The 22,660-nt window shown below is 44.4% G+C and overlaps 1 protein-coding gene and 1 long non-coding RNA gene across 4 annotated transcripts in view; both read right to left on the reverse strand.

The window, feature by feature from the left end:
- Arp5 (Actin-related protein 5) overlaps positions 1-15,038 on the reverse strand; it is a 45,178-nt gene extending 30,140 nt beyond the window's left edge. The window contains exons 1-9 of one of the 3 annotated variants that reach the window (XM_089581132.1): positions 14,167-15,038; positions 14,015-14,103; positions 13,819-13,923; positions 13,479-13,590; positions 13,307-13,405; positions 10,539-10,726; positions 7,168-7,284; positions 2,113-2,214; positions 1,937-2,017 (exon numbers count right to left, since the gene is read on the reverse strand). In XM_089581132.1, the coding sequence (XP_089437258.1) occupies positions 1,937-2,017; positions 2,113-2,214; positions 7,168-7,284; positions 10,539-10,726; positions 13,307-13,405; positions 13,479-13,590; positions 13,819-13,923; positions 14,015-14,103; positions 14,167-14,278 (1,005 nt within the window). In that variant the 5' untranslated portion in view covers positions 14,279-15,038. Of the gene's footprint in view, positions 1-1,936; positions 2,018-2,112; positions 2,215-7,167; positions 7,285-10,538; positions 10,727-13,306; positions 13,406-13,478; positions 13,591-13,740; positions 13,924-14,014; positions 14,104-14,166 lie in introns of those variants that run through there. The other 2 variants (XM_089581133.1, XM_089581134.1) reach the window with 2 other exon arrangements.
- Positions 15,039-19,401: 4,363 nt separating this feature from the next.
- On the reverse strand, positions 19,402-21,296 carry LOC149351804 (uncharacterized). The gene is made up of 2 exons (XR_016289508.1): positions 20,153-21,296; positions 19,402-19,548 (listed from the first exon to the last, which is right to left on the reverse strand). It is a non-coding gene; the product is annotated as an uncharacterized LOC149351804 (long non-coding RNA).
- Between the last annotated feature and the right edge of the window lie 1,364 nt (positions 21,297-22,660).

The raw sequence follows: 22,660 nt of genomic DNA on the forward strand, positions 1-22,660 counted from the left end.
CTTTATCAGGCTCTATTTCCTGCACTTTTGCACAGACCAGTGCCATCATCTGCAATGGCATTAAAAACTCTTATCAGCAAGTTTCAGGTAACATTCACAGTGACAGATGCCACCTTCCTGGCTCAACATAGTTATGTTGATTCCATCAGGCATGGGCAGCTGGTTAAAACAACGTACTTAAGCTAACATATCTAAAATGACAAGCAAGATATTATATCATATGCAGTAGTTTGTGTAAGTACTGAGACTACAGAAGTTTTTCTATTACTCCGTATTTAAAAAAATAATGAATGACTCAAGCCAAGAGGCAGGAGCAGATTTTCGGACAACTCTTGGAGGAGGCAGCTGATGGGGTGCGGAGGTGCAGTCCTATTGGCAGAATGCATTTGTTGATTTTTTTCTCATACAACAGATGTGCAAAAAAACATTTTTGCACTTTTCAAGCTGTGTATGCATCCACTTTTAAAAGTCTCTAATTGGAAGCAATGACCAGAAGTGTAAAACCAACTATATACACTAACAAAAATAGGAAAATGGTAAAAAACTACAGCCCTGAACAATGCAATTTTCATCTTGACACATGCCTTTGGGACTGTTTCATTGCTCCAATACTCTTACATGTATACATACATGCTTTAACACTCTTTTAACACATATGTGTGTAGCCATTGATGTGTAGCGCCAAACTATGGAGGCAACCACTATTTTGCCATGCCATTCAATAATGCGAGGGCTCCTTCCCTCCAGCACAGCTTCTAAGAACTAACTTTCTTTAGATCAGAAAAAGTATTGAAAGAAGCATAAACGTCAATAAAATATCAAATACAGTTAAGAAAAACCCTGCGCATTAACACGTTCACTGTACCCTGTGCAGCGTGCGTATTCCCTGTGTGGCGTAGCCCACCAGTGGGCCACCTTCCATTTTCTTGGGTGCACTGTGAGTTGCCACAATGAACAGCTACAACGCACAGGGAGCCACGGTGAAGCCAACTTCTTGGAACCACCAAGAAATGACAAGGCTGACATGGCACGGGCACTTTTAGCAGGCTATTTGGTAAATCAGAGCTAACCCACAGATTCATCGTGCGACTCGGTATTCGTTGCCACACAGCACAAATACACGATGTGACCCACCGGTGACCCACAACACAGTGTGTTAAACAACAGCTAGGTAAGGCATTCTCACAAGAGGTCACATGGTGTCATACATCAATTGTACTGAATTGTCACTGCATAATGTTGAGTTCATTTAGCTTTACGCAATTTTCCCTGCCAAACTGAAATTCTTCATTTAACCAGAAATGTCATACCCAACCCTACCAATACAAGGCAAAATCTTCATTTTTCACCACACCCACACAACATGTCTTAATCAGCTGTAAGTAGTTCAGTACACCATAGTGCCAAAATACATAAACTCTAAGCAATGATGGTAGGCAGCCCCATGCACTATTAGTAGCAAGAGGTCTGGGATGTGGAGGCACCAAACACTGCACACTGCTGAGCCGTCCACCATATGCTTGTACTCAAAACCCACCCCCTGGGCACACGTGCTCTTTTGACTGAGGGGCTTTCATGTACCAAAGCAATACTGCAAGCTACGAGGCATGCAGCAGTGGGGAGGCTCCGGAATATGTTGAACACTTGAAGTGCACCCCAAGGTCAAAGTACATGCCCATTTTGAACAGTTTGCATCCATCAAAATGCAGCCACCACCCCAGCTCAGACCAAACCTTTTTCTCACTTCTCATCCAGGACACTGGGAGTTCATTCAAGGGACGACAAACGCACTTGCAAGAACAGAAAAATGCACATGCACAGAGCATGGGTAAGGGACAGTAGGCAACTGACGCCAGATGGCACGGTGGTGCAGTTTAATCAGCACTCACATGCCTGTAAGCTTCTGCTGCCAGTACACCTCAAGCACACTTCTGACCTGAAATGTTGCCTCATCTTCAAATTCAAGCAGCTCCTGGATGTTAATCAGCTGTTGCAGTTTTTCTTCATCATCTGCTAGCTGTAAAATAAGAAAAAGGTAAGATGTAGAAAGTGCTTTCAGTGTAGTCATGGCAAAGAAGACATTCAGATTATGAACAGTCAGTTTGCACTAACAGTATCCTGTTTCTTCTTTGCTATGGACTCCTGTACTCGCTTCACAATGTTGAAACAGATGTCCATTTTTCCGACCCCAGAGCCAATGACACCACTAGAGGTCTGCAAAAAAAGAAAAAGAAAGCAAGTTGGACTAGAGGCACCCTGTTAGCCACAGATGCAATGTGTAACAGTGAGCACACCTCACTATGTGATTCATGCATTGTTGTTGTATGCAATTATAAAGACCAAGCAATAATATCAGAACAGAGAGAACTTAGTACATCATGAGCACTGCTTCTCATACCAGGGATGTCCACAAACCCCAGATATCATAAACAGGTCAGTCATAATGGTGTCTCAAAGGGCAGCATAGGCAAATACAAAGTTTGAAATTTATCCACTTCTTTACTGCACCAAAATTATGCTTGAAACAGCAACTTAAAGGCCCTGAAAATCCACATGTACCACCGAAGCCAAATGTCTACGGGATGCCGAATCAATGCAAAATCCTAGCTGTTGCACTCAATTAGGATGGAAAACTGAGCTAGTTAAAAAAAAATCGTATTGGGAAAAAAAAAACAGTAAAAAACACGGATCAAAAGACGTCTGTAGCCTTTTGGTCCATGTTTTTTGCGCTGGTTTTTTTCCATTGAATCTGCTGTGCTCACTGAGCAAGCAGCCTCGAATCACGTGGTCCAATCTGTCCTCCTCCCGTGTTGCCCATGCAGTACACCCGTTATTTCAGGATACTGACTGAGGATGCACGGCTATTTACAATTTCACAGATCCAGTATGCTGCAAACTTCTGGCCCTTACAGCACAGACCGGGCACATATTAAATGCATCCAGCCAACAGCAATTTAGAAAGCAATGTGCTTACTGATCTTAAATGAGTATATTATGATTTGCTAGTCAATTTTCAAGCACAGCAATACATGCAATAGTGACATTCTATTCTTTGTTACGGACTCTAACCTTAATTCCTACATATTGTGTTTGTGCACCAAAACAGTGCAAATGTGCACGAGCCATCAAATTGTCCAAGCAATAAACACCGCATTCATAAGTAGCAGTGCTTTTACCATAAAGCACGTGCAATGTGAACCAGGTCCAAATAAACCATGTCTACCTCCTGCCATACTAAGAGTGACAAGGAATTACACTTCTCCTACTGGTAAACAGGGTTCAAGTACTCAAAAGAAAAATCTTATCTGACTTCTGCATTAGGCTCACACAAGAATTCTGACACTAAAACAGACTGTGCAATGTCTAGGTAATCAATAGACCGATTTCACAAGCAGTTGCGCTGCGCCACTGCCTCTGTGATGCACCCTGGAAGTAGAGGTACTCCAGCTGGTGAGCGCACCAACGCAGCGCATTGTCTATGAGCGGCTAGCAGCGCTGTCTCCCTTGCCACATGGCTATTCGCTGCACGTATTCAGGTTTTATAGGATGGATGGCTTCCTCTGATCACTGCATATGCTGTGACAGGCACATCGAGGAGATGGCACCCGATTTCACGCAACCAGGAAAAGAAGAATGGTATACATGAGAAGCGTGTAGAAACCAGTCAGAGAGGCAGCTAGCATTTAGCATCTTGTCCCTGCAGATCAGCGTAAGTTGGCATCACGTGAATTTTTTGTAGTCTAAGCGTGGAGCTACGTGCAGAAGCATGCTTTAGTTTCTGTCAAGTACTGCTGAAGGTTAAATTGCAGAAAAGGCCACGGTCGGTTTCACCCTCGCACTACTTCACGAAACTGTCTTACCAGCATTCTGCCCATTGTAAGGCTGCGGGGGACGAAGTGAGTGACATTTTAGTGCCATTTTCGGTCTTCAACGAGATGTGAGCACTGCGTTCCATGCTCATTACTTATGCTGACACACTCATGAAAATGCTCTTTTTTATGGAATCAGAACAGCGGCCAGGCAGCAATGATGTCATATCGACTACTTAGACACAGATGTGTGTTAATGTGAAATATTCCTGATATTTTCTTGCTCACCCACCTTTGATCATGTGTAAGTGTAGTGGCCTTTTTACAGCGTGCAATTCTGTCACAATATCACTGGCATCTTGCTCAATACATCCCATTATATAAAAAAAATTAGAAAGCACTGCAGTCTGCTGAATTGAAGAAATGCGAACGTCAGCAACTTTTTTTTGCAAGTCATCGTTGTCTAACATCAATACACATGCCCAACACACTTTACCATTGTACACATCACAACATGTTACTTCGTGCCCCTCTAACACGCTTGAACCAACGACCCTTCGCAGTTTTTGCGTTGTGTGCCTGCCTAGCACACAGAGGGCCTGGATTCGAACCACAATGCCGGCTAATTTCTTTTTTCGAATGATCATTTTCGTGCCGATACATGCTTCTCATAGATTTCTTTAATGAAAACGGCATAACTTGCTCGTAATGCCCAGGTTTATTGCAGTTAAGCTGCAAACTAGAAAAGCTGACTTTTCAATAATTTCAATATTTTTATTCACGTACTCTATGTGTATTATAAAATCTCACCTAAAGCAGACATATGGACGGGAAGTTTTAAGTAGCCTAAAAAAGGAACATCAACCTTTCACGTCTCATTACCAAATGCAGCTGAAATTCATGCGATAACGCACTGCATGAACTTCGTGCCACAAAAAAACACTGACAGATTCAACTGCGGTATTGTGCGACTAATGCAGAGTAAAACAGAAGTAAAGCATAAACATTGTCCACTGCCATTTAGAGTTGCGAAAAGTCTAACTGACCGTAATCATGCATAATTATATCCGATGTTCTGCGTCAGTTTAGACTCATTCTGTATGATATGAGAGAGAATTCAGTAAAACATGACATTAAAATTCTCCTTAATCGGTATAATAAGGTTGTTTCTAAAATAAAAAGCAAAAAAAAAACAAGCACCTATTACTCCTTTGTTTTTTATAAAGGAGCACAAACGAAAAATTTTTTTAAAAGTCTGGTGACGTGGCCGCCTGGACTGACACTAGGGAAATTACCGGGAAATCAAGCAGCCAGAAACATGAAGATCGTCTGAACACATGAAAACCCTTGTATCGGCATGTACAGTGACGTTTTTTCCTGTTAAATCACATGAAAGTGGGAAAAGTGCATTTTGATCACCACCTGCACCACTTCAAGCACAAAGGTTCTAGTGAAAAGTGCAGCTACCCCACTGCAGTCACCACCTCCCCGCGCCACAGCAGCTGCTCCCCTCTCAGAGCTGTACCTGCCTCTAGTTCCTTTAGCAGAATGCATTGAATACCACAAAGGAAAGCTACTGCAAGCAAATCTAATGCCATTCAAAGTGCGAAGGAAAGCAGGCTGCCACGCAGGCAGACTACAGCTAAGATGGCAGCTTGGTTGCTTCCGGCAAGTGTGTGCATGTGCAGTGCACTTTGTGAAATCAGTTTATTCTTACTATGAAAGTCCCTTTATAAGTACACCAAGATCACCTTTTCAAAGTGCACTATTTTTTACCAGAAGGACGATTCAAACAATGATGACGCTTAAGTTACGGCTAAAAATTTCCGAAAAACTAGCAGCTCAGGAAATTCGGAAGGCATGCAGCTGCACGGAATGGAAGTACTGCTCACATGTCATAAAACGTGCATTCCTCCCATGTAGGACACTAACCAATACAAGGATGATGGGACAAAAATAAGCAGGCACATAAAATGAATGCTGCACTAACTGAAATTTGCGACAAGTAATAGCTCGACTATACATTTAAGTCAGCGCACATTTTCGCACATGCATGCCCAGCATATACTATATTTACTCAATTCTAATGCGCACCTTTTTTTTTTTTTAGGGAAAAAATCATCTGAAAATGACATGCGCGTTAGAATACAGGGCGAAAATGAAACTACTTCAGCAACACCCTATTTGTTGCTGCAGTGGTTTCATTTTCGTGCTCTATTCTAATGCACAGGTCACTTTTAGACAAGTTTTTCGGGAAAAGAAAGTGTGTGTTAGAGTAGAGTAATACGGTATTCCATCAAACACAACTGCTCTTTTTTTATCACTATAATGACTCTGCATTAATCTGGTCATATATGCAAAGAGCCTGAAGAATTTATAATGCAAACAGGCTTCCCAAGGTGCTGGTATTCCTCTCTACAAATGTCAAGAGTGCACAAATAAGGTGCTTCTTACAGTAATATACTAATTGTCCTGTCGCTGCACATGCCTGCACAACACTACCACGATTAGTAACTGAAGTAAGTAACTCCTTGTCTGTCCAAATTAGCATTCCCTATAAGGCAACACGGAAATTTTGCACACTGCTACAATTTTGTAAGGAACAAAACTGGTATGTTTCTTCCAGCATCTTGAACGCTCCAAATACTGTTCCCAGCCAACACATTTGCGACCCCTTTTGCAGAGCAATGCAGAAGAGGCACATCAACATATCCCCTCAAGAGGCTCCACGAATCACTGGTCACAAGTCATAGTCTTCCATGTGTGGACACCAATTACTATAAGGTTCAACAAGGGGAAGCTTTGGGCCAGTTGGTCAGACATGTTGGGGAGGAGGAATAACCGCAAACTTGACAGGACTGAAGACCGAGGACAGGACTATACCGCTCGTCCTGTCCTCTTCTCGGTCTTCAGTCCTGTCAAGTTTGCGGTTATTCCTCCTCACCAATTACTATCATCAGTCATCAATGAGAGTGCAGCTACATGACAGATCACACTCTACACAGTTTCCATAACACCTTCAGTTCACGCCACCCACGTCGCCACCCAGCAATGGGAAAGAGGAAAATACTAGTGGATGCGCATTAGCTGCGATAAATTGGGCCGCATACTGGGCTGGTTTGCAGGTGGTAACTGCAATACCGCTGGCGGTGATGGCGGTGTGTAGTCCTTCTGCGTCACATAAACAGAAAAAAATCCCAGAAAAAAAGTTCCATGGGTCAGGTTCGAACCCAGGAATTTCTCGTGGGAAGCACAAAGGCTTTGGTTGTTCCAGGGCACTAAAAACAAACATTGCTTGAATGATAATCGTCATTGTCATCCCGCTGCTGCAAGAAATATGAAACAAAAAATTTCTCACCGTGTTGTACGGAAGTTGGACCAGCTGACAGTGCTCATCAAAGTAATCAACATCCGCCCACTTTTCCAGTTCTTCCATAAAATTCTCCGCAACATAGCAGTGCTGATGCATTAAATGCTGCAAGCATGTGCACATGTTAGTTAAAGCAACTTGAAACTACCCAAGCTTTTTGCATCCAAACACTGCAGCCACAAACAAAAGAAACACTCTAGCTGAGTCGACAATCTTAGCCCACTTCAGATGGTTTAACATGCACAACTCCTGCACAGGTGAAGGCTACCCAGGAAGAAGGCATGATACTACTCAACACAAGCATTTGACAAAAGAGTGACAGACAAGAGAGAATGATTTTGATGTTTGTCACTGCTCCGAGATTACTGTCAAGATAAACCTTTATGTTCATACAATGGCATTTAAGTGACGCGTGTAACAACCATGAAAACTGTCTATCTTGCATACGGTGAGGAACATTTGCTGTGCTATATTCAGTGTCCACTTCACCATAATATAAAAATATTTATTTATCTATTTATTTATTTCTTGCCACAGTGGCTCAGTAGTTATGGTGCTTGGCTGCTGACCTGAAAAACGCGGGTTCGATCCCAGCCGCAGCGGTCACATTTTGATGGAGGCAAAATGCTAGAGGCCCATGTACTGTGCGATGTCAGTGCACATTAAAGAACCCCAACATTATCCAGAGCTCTTCACTACGATGTCCCTAATAGCCTTAGTCATTTTGAGACATTAAAGCCCATAAAACCAAACCGTTAATTTTCTTTCTTAGTACTTCTAAGGCACTACATAAGAGGTGGACCAAAACAGAATAATCGTATTGAAGCAGTCACGGACAGAGTGTATGTCCTAAAGCGAGCGCTTTTAAAAGCCTTCTTTCTGAGCTGATGCAATAATGAAGCAGAAATGTCAAATATTTGGTAAACACATTTGGACAGAGTTACTCAACAATATACATTAAACACAAAGCAGTTTTTTTGTCTTTCTTGGCTCATAAAAAGCCACCTTTGAGAGTTTCAGCTATTTGGATGCTTATCAGACAAGTACTAACAATAGAATGACAATGTATCCTATCAAAGCTCAAGTACAATCCAGTTCAATAACTGTTTGCAATGCAGTGACAGCTGAAGCTCTATCAAAATCAAGTGTAAGCCAGCCACATCAGCTCTTTCTTAAGAAGGAGCACTCTTCTTAAATGATGGCTGTAAATACTAGCCTGATAATGCACCCAACAAGCTACTCAAGATGAGGATCATTAAACATTTAGTGATAAACTTACATAAGTCACATACATACACATATGCAGGACTACCTGCAGGGAGAAAATAAGTCCTGCGTACTTGAATCACAAAAGAGCCTTTGTAACATGCAACACTGAGGCCACATGCTCCATGGCCCAAGTGCACTGATTAGGCTCAGGTTATAATCCCGAGCATTAGCTTTCCTGCACCTTAGACTTAGCTCTGTCTTCAGTATTCTATATGACGACACAAAAGACTACATAGGCAAATTCAATGATCAAGGACTGGTTGGTTGGTTTGTTTATGGGGTTTAACGTCCCAAAGCGACTAAGGCTATGAGAGACGCCGTAGTGGAGGGCTCCGGAAATTTTGACCACCTGGGGTTCTTTAACGTGCACTGACATCGCACAGTACATGGGCCTCGAATTTCTCCTCCAAAGAAATTCAGCCGCCGCGGCCGGGATCGAACCCGCGTCTTTCGGGCCAGCAGCCGAGCACCATAGCCACTGAGCCACCGCGGCGGCTAATGATCAAGGACTGCCTGAAAACAGCATACGCTGAGGGTTTAGATAGCCAATTTTATGAAAGAATAGTACATGTCACATTGATAAAAACCTGATGAATGTATGTGCAGTTATGCCTACCCAAGCCACATGGCACTAGCTTCAAGAGACTCTCAGAAAGAGTAAACACAAGTACTAATTCAGCCACACAGACTAGAGAGGTTACCCCTAAAATAAATTAATGTCCTCAAGCTTAGGACATCATTAAATATGAACATGCTGTGCCTTTACATGCCTTCAGCTAGTAAAGGGCTGCATGAAATCCATTAGTATACTGTATTTCTTGCATACTTAAAAAACAAAAGGCTAAAAAGGTACTGCAAGAATATGTACTGGGCCTAAAGTAAGGCCTCGTACTAGCAGAGAGGACCAAAATGGCGAGGACAGTACATCATGCCAAACCCTACCAACACAATCTTCACTGAAAGCAAAATTACAGTGAAGCTGGAAATCCAAGAAACATGTAAATTTTCTCCCGAAAAAAGGAAGATAGAAATATGTTTTGTACTCACCACGGCAAAGCTTAGTACCTCAACAGGGCCCCACTCCAGTTTTTATTAGAGCCCACAGCCTAACAAAGTCTAAAAATGCTACAAAGTATACTATACCCCAAAATAAATATTGCAGTAATACTGCACTATATATATGCGCCCAGTGTTTCTCAGAACAAATTGAGATGCCTATTATAAAAAAATTTCTCTCCATTAAAGTATGAGGACTCCCTTGAAAAGTCATTTTTCTTCAAATAATGACATTTTGCATTTTATATTTTTTTGGTAACCCCAAGCACCCCTCTATGTTTTGCAGAACAAATTATAATTCTATCCTGGGCCGTTTAAAAGTTACAGCTACATTGTTACTTGCACCAATAGAGAACTTGTAATCTTCAATCTTACTTTTCACAAAATGCAATTTTGTTCTTTTTTGTGTTATGACAACACGGATAAGGTTACACTCAGCAAAATATTTTTTTTTTTAAACTCTGTACGATCATTTATTTCATATCAAGACACGAAATGAACTAGGATTATCGAAATCCATTAATAATTTATGTTGTTGCCTGTTATCTCAACATCCATGTTTGCGGAAAGCCAATTTTTTCGCACACTTTCAGTTGTTTTTTGCGATAATTGTCCGTAAACTCATCATATACTCTTCATTCTAATTCATTACAATTCTAATACAATGACCTGCATAAATGCCAAAGCGTTATCGTGTATGTTGGTTTGTTTGCGAGTTATCACTTTTGGCGTAAGAGGCAAATTTAACACTTTTCAAAGCAAGACGTCACGTTTAAAAAATTCCAAAACATTTTTTTGAAATCTTATACCCACTGATAACATTAACACGGTATGCCTGTTAATTCAAAATAGCAACAGGAATTTTATTCTATCAAATAAACATTTTTTCTTTAAGAGTGGCATCATACCTTGGATGCATATTTAGCCCATTGGGGCATTTCTGAGTTCCTTTCAAACTGAAGTTGTTATACACCCTGCAAGCCCAAGGAGCCATCTGATAATACGCTGTTTCTACTGTAAATAAAGCCAATTACCTCTGCTCTGCTCAATGTAACAGCAGCTGTCAGATGTGGATGCTTCAGTTGCAGCAGCCGCTGTAAGTAAGCCGTTATGTTGTTTCCACCAAGACTTATCCTTTTACAGTTCTCGATATCAATTTTCCAATTCAGAACTGGGATAATGTGCGTTGTGTGGTGCCCGAAAGACAGGACCAATGCATTCTCTGCAGAAAAGAACAAAATGTAAGAGGCATAATTTATTAATTACATTTATTTAAAGCAAGCAAATAATTATTCTCACTATTCAATACTAAGAAAAGGAAATTAGCAAAAGTTCGGAAGTTGTATCCTTTAATAGACAGCTTTCTCCTTCGTCAGCACTGGCCGCTGGGGCATCACACCCCAACTTTCTGTCTTACAGTACCGATGTCAGAGCAGCTGCCACGTTGGTGAGCAAGGGGCACAGCAGGAACCTAGCCAGTTTCTATAATCTGCTTATTAACCCCTGCTCGGCATGCACCATGGAAGCTATGCATGGTTCACCATCATGGCGTCTGTGACATCACGTGCATGCCACCTATAGACCTCCTGCATGTTTGCAAACAAACGAGGTGGCGCTGCAGTCGCTCGCGGACTCGCGATAGGCAAGAAGCCAAGGAGTGGTGTCGCGTTGAGGTGGTGAGCACGGGTTTCCAAGGCTTGTAGGAGCGTTTTCAGTTTCTGCGAATCACTGCAGTGGTTGATGCTTTCAACTTAGTAATTTCTCGAGGTACACAGGCTCACGTTGGCCACGTAAGACGTATTTTGCCACTGTGTATTGTGTTATGGTTAGTGGCAACCGAAAGCATTTCTGCTGCTGATTTCTACCCTAGGCATTGAATAAAATAATAAGTTTTTGACACTCTGCACCAGCCAGAATGATTTTACTTCGGTACAGTAGTCAGGAGACGTACTGACGTTGTTTCGGCGGGGCAGACGTGCGCTCACCGTCTGATGACACATGTGTTGCGCAGTGCAAAAAGTGGGGACAGCGTCGATTGTGTCCCCGATCACCTCTGTCTCGCGTAAGCAATGTTTTTAGCCGTCATCACGCACCAGCCAGGCCGACTTCTACCCTTGTTAAACTGGTCGATCTGGTGGAAAGTTCCGATTCCTGAAATTATTTTCTTTCCAAGCCCCGGGGTCTTCTGTTTGGTGACAAACAGTTATAGCACAATATTCTGTAGAAATTCATAATATTACGCTTTTTAGATGTGTGGTCATCGAAAATTGTGAGGTAATTGGGCTTCTGATGGCCCTGGCACGTTGCGAATTCTGCAGGTTTCCTACTACAGAACACCACCATCGTAGTATCACTACGAAGAGAGATCAGAGCTTGCGCTGATTTCAGTGTTGCATTTCTTTGACCAAAGCGAAAGTGAAGGGGCTATAAACAAGGGAATAAACTAAAAGGTTTGTTTTTTAATCCTTCACATTTTCTGCGATTGGCACCACTCACCCCTTCGTAAATTCGTAACGAATGGAAATAGAATGATTCTATTTGTCGCGCACGATTCCTGAGACGTTGATGAGTGTAATAAACCTCTCAATTTTTTTCCTACACGTGCAGAAGAATATTAGTTATTTCTGTAAGAAAAGTTTTCATGCAAATATACGCATCCGTAAGTACTGAGAATCTAAAAAAAAGAATAAACACACCATAGAGAACAGGGTTTGTGAATATGCTGGCATAAAAAAATTTCTGCACTTTCTAGTTAGTTATTCAAGATCCTGGGGTGATTTGACCAGGGTGTTAATTATAATTACACATGAACTGTACCAGGTATAGCTGAAAATAAAATACATCACTGAAATGAGCATAGCATTTCATATTTGTACCAAATTTGGTTACATATCTCATGCATAAAGAAAACACTTTTCATTGCCTCATCCCCTCTCAATCTCACTACGTGCCTCTGTTAGTAGCCGCCTGCGGCTGCTTCTTTCCAAACATGCTTCACGATCATGTACTACCACATGAAACAGCTAATGACACTTGCACGAAGCAATGAAAAAGCATGTGGCTTTTAGCACACTTAAAGTACGCTATTCTAAGCATGTCAACGTGACCACACAAGATTGACACAATTTACCGAACTTAATTCTTTCTACTCAAATCAAGTAATTATGTCTGTCATACTAAAAAATAGTTTCATGTATATAATAAATGCCATAAAACGCCATTATACGTTCGTATAACTTCTAAACACGTTAAACAATGCTGTGCTATCAACAAAAGAACGCATTCCTCAGTGGCGAGTGAACCTGCCAGCACCCGTGCACACTGTCAGGGTGATAAGTACGCGCAGCTACATACGTGCTTTTGTCCTTGCGCAATTTTAGGCGTACTATGTTGACGCTCAGGTGAATGAGCGCAGCAACTTCCATGCTATGAAGTACATTGACTGGCAGTGCCGGTCAGCACCCAGACTTCCTAATATGGTATTTATTTGCGAGAAACCTATTAAGGCTAATTTAATTTTCCGTTTCGTGCTACTACGGGGATCCAACAGTGACGCAGGTGGTCAGTACATGCTGCTTCTGCAGTGCGCAGACATGACGCAGCCGCCGGTAGCTGCGGTAGGCACAGGCAGGCGGAACCTGTTTTGCCTACCGTGAGAAAGTTGCTACTGACATCAGCGCCACCGCATCTTCATGACATCGCGGGGTGAAGGAGGTCTATACCCTCCCTGCGCACAGAGACACAGAAGGGGCCTGACAAAAAAAAAAAAGGAATGCGTACAAGAGTCAAATAAAATAGTTACCAGCTTTCTTGGAGCAGTTATGGTGCAGGCTGAACAGTGCATCAATACCGTAGAGTACTTGGGGCACATGGTAATGTTCGAAGAGCAGTTCTGACATATCTGCAAGTCGGTTAGCACCCATATTACAGTCACTGCAGCCTTGATCAACTCTTAACACCCACAAGGTACTTACTCTGGCGGTAGTAATTAGGATTGCCAACAACTTCCGTCAACACAATAGGGTGATCCACCCTGTTTTCTGTGGAAATGCCAAGGTGGCTGAATATATGGTCAAAAATGTGTTCCTGCAACAGCAAGAGAAAAGGGAAGGCCTCGTCAAAAGGACAGGAAGTTCCAGGAACGCACTAGAACCAATCAGTTCCAAATGCACTTTTGGAACTCCTTTTTTTTTTTTTTTACGACTCAGAAAACTTGAAGAAAGTGCAAAGAGAGACCTGGTTCACTTGTGGAATGTTGCCAGTCGTACACATGCATCATTCACTTGACTGAAAAACTTGCCAATAAAAGCGAACCTGTATGTCAAAGTGCGTAACAACATTTCGATCAAACTGGGTCTTCAGGAGCCAACGAACAGCCTCAATATTCGCTATGTCATTTCCAACTTGCACCTCACTCTCCTGCTGAAAAAAAAAGAAAGAAAACTAAATGGCGAACGTTCTTGTTCAACGCAATTTAATAGCTCGCAAATTATAAATGCCGTGTACTTGCCTTCTTGCCCCTTTGTTTAGCTGTGATGTTTTTAAATACCATGCGCGGTGCTTCATCAGAAGCCCAGCCAACTCTGCACTCATAAGAACCTGGAGTCGAAGAAGCAAAAAGTAATTAGCAAACGAATTTTAAATAAAATCTGAACCACCTACCGTTATCAATAACAACGGGCGTTTTCCGTAACCGCAGTCCATCACTGTAGGTGAAGAAACTGTCTGGCTCTTTGCTGAGATTTGGGATGGTGTAAACATCTTGAGAAGACATGACAAAAGCTAGCGACCAACACTCGCACCACAATTATGCCTGCACCTCTGCACCTTTTGGCCAGGTCACAGCAGTTTCCACCAAGTTTCCACAGCACAAGAAAGAGCAATGTGAGGTACCACGTATGTTTACAACTGCGATGTTACTGCTTTCTTCGATTCCTGCGTGGTTCATGGTACCTATGACACATTGCAAGGGGGAAGGAGACAGCACTGGAACGAAGTAGTTCAAGCGGTGCCGGGCGCTGACAGCTAGATCTCTCTAAGAGCACCTGTTACGAATGTACGAACCACACGAAATTAAAATCGGTCCCAAACTGCGGTCCTGCTGGATTTGGATTTGCATTTGGATTTGGCTATGTGGCTTTCCCTTTGCATCCTTTGCATCGGGTAGGTTACTTCGAAATTCTTCCGTAAGTATTGTAGCCTATTATGTAGAAGACCCCACGGTCTTCTTAATTTTTATCGAAATTTTTCTCCCCAACGACAGTTGACGCCTCGTTGTTTCCACTGCACCAACCATGCCAACTCTCTCTCAGATATCCGCCTACCATGTGCAGCCAAATCGCCATCTAGCGGCCGTTGAGGCGGGAAGGCGGGAAGTTGAACCCAAAGTAGAGTGCCCAAAGTATTCTAGAGCACTATCAGAGCCATTCTCACGCTGGATTTGACGAAAGCCTTCGATAATGTCCACCACAGGACGGTGCTAGACGCACTGTCTGATCTGAATGTCGGCCCCAGGATGCACGACTACATCAGAGCATTCCTCTCCGACCGAACTGCAGAAATTCAAACTGGCTCAATCAAATCCTACTTTCGATTTAGGAGACAGGGGGACGCCGACCTTTCCCCTTTTCTCTTCAACGTATTCTTAATCAAATTAGCCAACAGATTATCCAAAATCCCCGATCTGGAGTACTCGTTCTATGCGGACGATATTACATTGTGGACCACGAGGGGTAACGCACGTGGGGTCCTTGGAGGACACTCTACAGCAGGCGACAGACACTGTAGTAGAGGAGGTACAAGCCGTGGGCCTCTCATGCTCTTCTCAGAAATCTGAACTCTTAATACTGAGACCAAAACGTCAAGTGAAGAAAAAGGCAGAACAAGTCAAAATTATGTGCAGACGGGGCAACTATTCCCGAAGTGGAAAGCCTAAGAAGCCTAGGAATGTTAACGCAATCAAACAACAGAAACGACACCACGATCAAGAAATTAAGAACCGCAGTTAATCAAGCCGCACTTTTGATCCGCAGAATCGCGAATAAACATAGAGGGGTAAAGGAAGCCGAAACCAGGAGTCTGGTGCAGGCCTTCATACCGAGTAGAATTATCTACTCGACCCCGTACCTACCTCTCAATGTCAAGGAATGGGAAGAAATCGATTCGCTTATTAGACAGACGTTTAAAACAACGCTGAACCTACACTCCAAATAAAAGCTATTGCAGCTCGGTATTCCCGACACTTTGGCCGAAATGATTGGGGCGCACCTCACCGCCCAATATGAAAGGATGTCTCAGACTGAGGCGGGAAGTTTCGTCTTACGCAAAGCAGGGATCGAGTACGAACGATCGATCGCATATTACCCCTCGACCGATTTCAAGGCAGATCCACAAAACAATCACTCCTCTGCCCAAGAACATGTATCCAGAACACCACGAGAGTAGACGGAGGGTACGATCGAGCTAAAGCGATTCAAGAAAAGATATCCACAGAGCAAGACGCATTGCACGTGGTTGTTGCGGAGTACGCTGACAGGGACACATTCTCCCTTGCAATAGTCGACACCGAGGTTCTCCCTTAGTCTAAGCCATGATCAGTAACCCCAGGGTACCGGAAGAGGCCGAAGAGACTGCCATAGCCCTGGCCATCGTCTCCACCGCTGCCAAAGACATAACCAGCTACATACATAAAATACATAAAAAAGCAATTCGTAATTTCGCTAAAGGCAGGGTCCACTCTGCTTCCATTAAAATTCTAAGTAAATTCTAACAGCAGTCGAATTCCCACCCGACCCAGACTACTCCGTGATGCCTGCTTTGTATATTGCTGCTGACGACATGACGGTGCCGCCGCGGTACAGCATGGTGGTCTATAGTGCAAAGCGACTCACCCGATGACCGCGACGGTATGGTGGAAAGAAACGTGAGCCTTCTATTCGAGAAAGGGATCTGCGCTGCAAAAGGGCTTGTTCGCTCTTGCCACTCTTCCTTAGCAATTTCAGGACCGAGTGTCAACCCATTGCGAAAAGAACGGACGGACATCGCATATGTAACCGACTTTGTTGAGCCCTCTGACATGTGTACTCTGGAGTCGCTGTCGCCATCAACCCCGGCTTGTCGGCGGGTCAGAGGCAGCACCTTTTAGACTTACTTTAGGCCGGATTTTGCCGGATGCTTTGCTATATACATCAAAGGTATAGGGCGCACCCACGGTGTGGCGCACCCCAGTAGTCAAACACCACATTATCGTCGACAAGGAGATAAGTCTGATATCCCAACTCACACACCGAACCAGTGTCGCCGATGGAACGAGAGGCTATTCGGAGCCAATTGTGCAAGAAATGTTTATCGATGACGTAGTCCAACTGTCCACCAACCCCTGGGCTTCGCCTGTAGTGCTGGTGAAGAATGACGACAACACTTTGCGATTCTGCGTCGATTATCAGAAGGTAAGTCGCGCCACGAAACGCGACATATACCCACTTCCGCGTATTGATGACGCCTTGGGTCGACTGCGCTGCCAGGGAGTAACGCCATCGCCCATTAGGCGTGACGTACGCCTTGCTCGTTGGACAAACCGAAAATTGGTTTTTTGAGGAAAGGAAATGACGAAGTAATAGTCTCAGTTATCTTGGTGGACACCCGAATCGCGCATGATACGATTTTTTTACGCAGCCTCCGATTATAGGTCGCCGGTTTGAATCCCTGCCATGAGCTACGCTCTAACTTAACTATAGTACAACACTATCCGGAACATTCTGCGGCAAACGGTTGGCATGATACGATTGTTTTTACGCAGCGCCCGATTATTTCCGACACGCAGTGCCGACTACTACTACTACTACTCCGACGGCTTTTCCACCGAACGAGCTGTATACGCTGTCGCGTAATAGTTCTGCTCACTCGACCTTAACAATGGCTACTGGCAGATCGAAGTGGACGGAAGGGACAGAGAGAAGACAGCGTTCGTGACCCTCGACGGCCTTTATGAACTGAAAATGCTGACCTTCGGCCTCTGTTCCGCTCCAGCAACCTTCCAATGCATGATGGACACCGTTCTCTCTGGACTAAAATGGCGGGCATATGCCTAGTGTTCTTTGACGATGACATTTTTGTTTCTATAGCTTCGAGGAACACCTCAACCGGCTTCAAATATGGTGCTACAGTCCATCCGTTCCTCGCATTCAGGTGACGATAAAACCAATGCCACTTCGGTTTCCAGGAGCTCCGTTTTCTTGGTGAAGTCATCAGTGCTGAGGGAGTTCGTCCGGACCCCGAGAAGACTGCTGCTATGGCACAGTTCCCGCGCCCTACCGACAAAAAGTCCATTCGAAGGTTTTTGGGCCTTTGTGCTTACAGGCGTTTCGTAGAAAACTTTTTTCAACAGTTGCCGAGCCCCTTACATTACTTACCAGAGACAATCTTTTTGCATGGCAAGATATGATCAAGAGGCCGCCTTCAACGAGCTACGCAGGCGGCTACGGGCTGCCCCGATACTCGCCCACTTTGATGAACAAGCTGCCACCGATGCCAGCAATCTTGGTGTCGGCGCTATTCTCGTTCAATGACAAGACGGCAATGAGAAAGCTATAGCGTACGCTAGCCGCTTTCTCTCGAAAGCAGAGGCAAACTACCACAAAGAAGGAATGCCTTGCGGTAGTCTGGGCCATCAGCAAGTTCAGACCTTATCTCTATGGCTGCCCGTTCCAGCTGTGAGTGACCATGTGCACGTACAATTCGTAATGCTGACTAGTCAACCTCATCCTCCGCGGCTCCAAGAATACATCACAGTTGTCTACAAGCCCGCGGTCGTAAGCACAACGATACCGATTGTTTGCCGCGTGCACCTGCTGATGCCCCACCCGACACCACTCGAGGACAATTTCCCGTTTTTTTTTTTTTTGCTGTCTCACGACGTCCTATATGGCCGAGCGTCAACGGGCCGACTCCGATGTTAGCCCGCTCATCAAGCATCTTGAGGGCCTTAACGTCACTGTTCCACGGGCTTTCGTCCGGGGTTTGTGCTCGTACAGCTCCCGAGATCACGTCCTGTACAAGAGGAACTTGGCACATAACAATTTAGGAAACCTTCTTCTGGTTGTGCCATCCGAACTCTTTCCAGAAATCTTGCACGCCTTCCACGACGAGCCTTTGGCCGGCCATTTGGGTGTCACCAGATTATTCGCACATATACACGCGAAATACTAAGTGGCCCAAGTTGGCGTCTTCAGTCCAGCACTACGTGAAGACATGCCGCGACTGCCAGCGTAGGGCTTCTCCAGCCCATACCACTGCCTGCAGAGCCTTTCATGGCCACGACCTGCTGGGCCCATTCCCAGTGTCGTCCTCGGGAACAAATGGATTTTGGAGCGACAGACTAATTAACGCGGTACGCCGAAACACAGCCACTTCCCTGCGCCACTACTGCCGAAGTGGCTGTTTTTTGAAAGCTCCAGTCTTACGCCACAATGCGTCATCGGTCTTCATCACAGACCCCGGCACACCTGTAGGCTAACTTAATGCGAGGGCCACTGACCAGGGTCCGGACATTTTTGAAAAACAAGCCCCCTGCATAGATGAGGCATCGAAGATAACCTCTGCAAAATACTAGAGCCATGCGCGCCCCGAAAAGCTGCGAAAATTCAAATCAACCCAAGCAACCACCGATATCCTTCGGACGGCCGACAGAGGTCTGTTTCGGATGTTCTGTACGTCCGCTGAATATCCGCAAACAGCCGGTAGACGTCCGTCGGCCGTCCGAAAGGTGGCCAAAGGTATACGGTTCGCCCGCCGACGGACGTCCAGTTGAGTACGTCCATTGGCGGATCTTCCTCGAATATTCGCATATATGGTGCATGCGTGCTTTTTTCACTCCGCGCGATGCAATAAAACCAAAAACAATTTGATGCATAGCACGCATATTTTATTGTGGTTGATGATACATCAGCAGAGCAATGGGTTATATTCGGAAAATTTCTTAAATGTGACTCTTCAAATGTGGCAAGCTTGGGACACACATCCGTAATCTTCCCACCCACAGGATTTCTGAAATAAAAAGAACGCGGCAAACATCAGTCATGTGAAATAAATGGCACAATGCAGCAGCCCAAGTAAAAACATATTGGAACCAATTAATAGAAGTGTTTAATGCTGCAAGTATAAAAGACAATGCACTTTAACAAACACCTCAATAAGTATAAGGCAATAACAGTTCTCACTTTTCCACACCATATTTGACAATGTATCTGTTCTTTATTTATTCTCATGGGCCTTAGGGCACTAACCTGCGCAGCACTGTACGCGACTGTGCACAGAAAGCCGCAAAGCTTCCGTTGCGAACTACACGTGCTTCCTATGGTCTGCCTTTCGCGCGTTGTCACTCTTTATATAGGCACAGTGAACCTAGCGATGCCCTAAAAATTAACAAGATGCTAAAATACTCCGTCCCGCAACTTTGAAGAGTGGGAATTAGCCGCGCGAGTTGAGGGCTCCCGCAGCTGTGTGATTTAGGCTCCCGAAAGTGTGAGAACAGCACACACTTGTGGAAGCCATCTCCTCGCGCTTACTGCTCCCACTGTCCTGTGAACGAATGTTATATGAGCATGCATTGTCCTAAAAGCAAGTTCCAAGAAGTGTACTGGATACATACCTTCGTAGGCAATCCCATGTGCACTAAGCCTTCTTTAAACTAAGGTCGACGCAGTACGGGATTCCGGTGTTCCACAAGAACTTCAGGCGCTTCCCGTATCTTTCGAATTGCTTAAGTTACATGCTACTTTCGTCCACAGACCGAACAAAGCCACACATTATAATAACAGAGCTATAAAGCTCTGCGCGACAGCACTACGCAGCAAATCAACAACAGCGCAGCGCTACTATAGTGAACTAGAATTCTAGTTCACTATAGCGCTACGGAGCCGTACTGATGGATTGGATTGGACTGACCGCGAACTGACATATATGATGATGGTGATAGCAGAATGCACGGGAGTTTTGATACTTACGAATGGTTTCAATGGCAAGTTTAGCTATAGCAAAACGGTGGACATGTCGCACAACTCCACTAATTTGGAGAAGTTTTATAAATATAAAACTAGTCATAAGTTCTTGCAAAATTCTGCAGCACCTGCTTCTCCTCTTTGATAAATTTAGCTCGTTGGCGGCTCTTGCACTGCAGGTAGGAGTGGAATCGCTCCAATTTACAAACATCTTCGCGTCAAACCCTCCAACTGATGTAAATAAAACAGTATACATACACGAAAGACGCGAATTTTCTGTGAAATAAAAAACGTCCATACTCATGGCCTGGGAAAATACTCAGCCTTACATCCTTCGGACGTACACCTCGTCTCTCATGCGGATATACAAAAGTGGACACTGTCCGTACGTCCGGCTGATGTACGAACACGGATATCCGAAATCGGATTGCGTTCGTACGTCCGATGGACGTCCGATCTCGGCAAAGGACGTTCGGATCTAGCTCGTACGTCCGAAGGATATCTGTGGTTGCTTGGGAAAGCCCGCTCGTTCTTTCCTTCAACAAAAACGGCCCCGCCCCACTACTCTGAACCCCGTTGACGTCATGGGGGGTTACTTTCGCTAAAGGCACTCCATTGGTGCATCGTTCTGACTGACGGGAGAAGGTTGGGCGTAGCCTTGGCGTCGCGTCGTCTGCACAACGCTTTCCGCAGCGCCTTCTGTTCTGGCTCATGCCTACAAACCCGCATGAAGAAACAAACAAAAAAAAAACTGCGGAGGGAGCGTGCGGCGACAGCCTTGAACCCTAGCCATAAAAAGTAAAAAATAGTAAAACTGAGGGAGTTGGTTCGCCCCCCCCCCCCCAGCCGTGATCACGTCACGAGACGCTCTGCGTGCGCGCTTCCTTCCCAGTTTTTTTTCTTCTATGCAAGCCCCCCAAAACAAGGTTTTAATAACTAGTGCAGCAGAGCCTTTCCCTCGCTCGCCCACTTGACCGCTCCGCACACACACAGGTTATCCTTCATGCATCTTGCGTACGCCTTGACTCCAATGAATGACATAGTTATCATTGCTAGCGCGATTAGCAGATTTAACACATTTTTGAGAAAAATTAACTCCCAAAAATTGAACTCAACCAATTTTTGTACTTTAAATAGTTGGATAAGTTGAATAAAACATGCTTAATCAGAAAAAAATGGTTATTATAGTCCTGGCTGCTGAATAACAAAAAGGTTTTTCAGTGTGTCCTCACTTTTCAGTGTGGTTGAGATAGCTTGCATTGGCTGTAGCACAAGGTATAAATTGAATTTAAGAATAGTAATGAAATAACAATGCGAATCCTGACCAAAGTGACTGGCATTTTAAACCAAACTGCGTACAGTTGAGTCAGAAACCTTATGCGTGTGCATTCAGATTTGTCTTTACTACTTCCCGTATTTTTCTTCTTTTTAGGTAGGATAATGTTGCCGTGAAGCGAGCCCGAAAACACAGAAAAACACGGGCAGCGCTGGTTATGCCTCCAATTTGTAGTCAACAGCAATTTCCAACTTTAAATACAGTAAGGCAACACGAAATATCGAACGATTGAAAAATATAGTTAGTTTATGGGGTTTAATGTCCCAAAGCGACTAAGGCTATGAGAGACGCCGTAGTGGAGGGCTCCGGAAATTTCGACCACCTGGGGTTCTTTAACGTGCACTGACATCGCACAGTACACGGGCCTCGAATTTCTCCTCCAAAGAAATTCAACCGCCACGGCCGGGATCGAACCCGCGTCTTTCGGGACAGCAGCCGAGCACCATAGCCACTGAGCCACCGCGGCGGCGATTGAAAAATATGGAATTCTTAAGTTATATCTCACTTACATATTCCCAGGACGTGACAAGTTATATCTACGAGGAGTCTAGGTTAAGGCAGATATAATGTCGTGGGTACGTCTCCAGCTTTTCCACGAAAAAAGGTTGGTAAATAAGACGTCTGAGAGATTTTGCCTCGGTACATAGACGTTCAGACTTAATCTGGACACCTCTGGGTGGTTTGTGGTTTGCTGGGTAAAGAGACGGTTTATATAACGAAGGAATGACGACTCCCCTAGAAGCTCGGTCAACACGGGCTATAACGAAGCTACGGCCATAGCGAACTAATCACCAGGCCCCTTCAACTTCGTTATAACGAGGTT

This window comes from Amblyomma mixtum, chromosome 3, assembly GCF_055824585.1.
Source record: "Amblyomma mixtum isolate Tamu chromosome 3, ASM5582458v1, whole genome shotgun sequence".
Lineage (NCBI taxonomy): Eukaryota > Metazoa > Arthropoda > Arachnida > Ixodida > Ixodidae > Amblyomma > Amblyomma mixtum.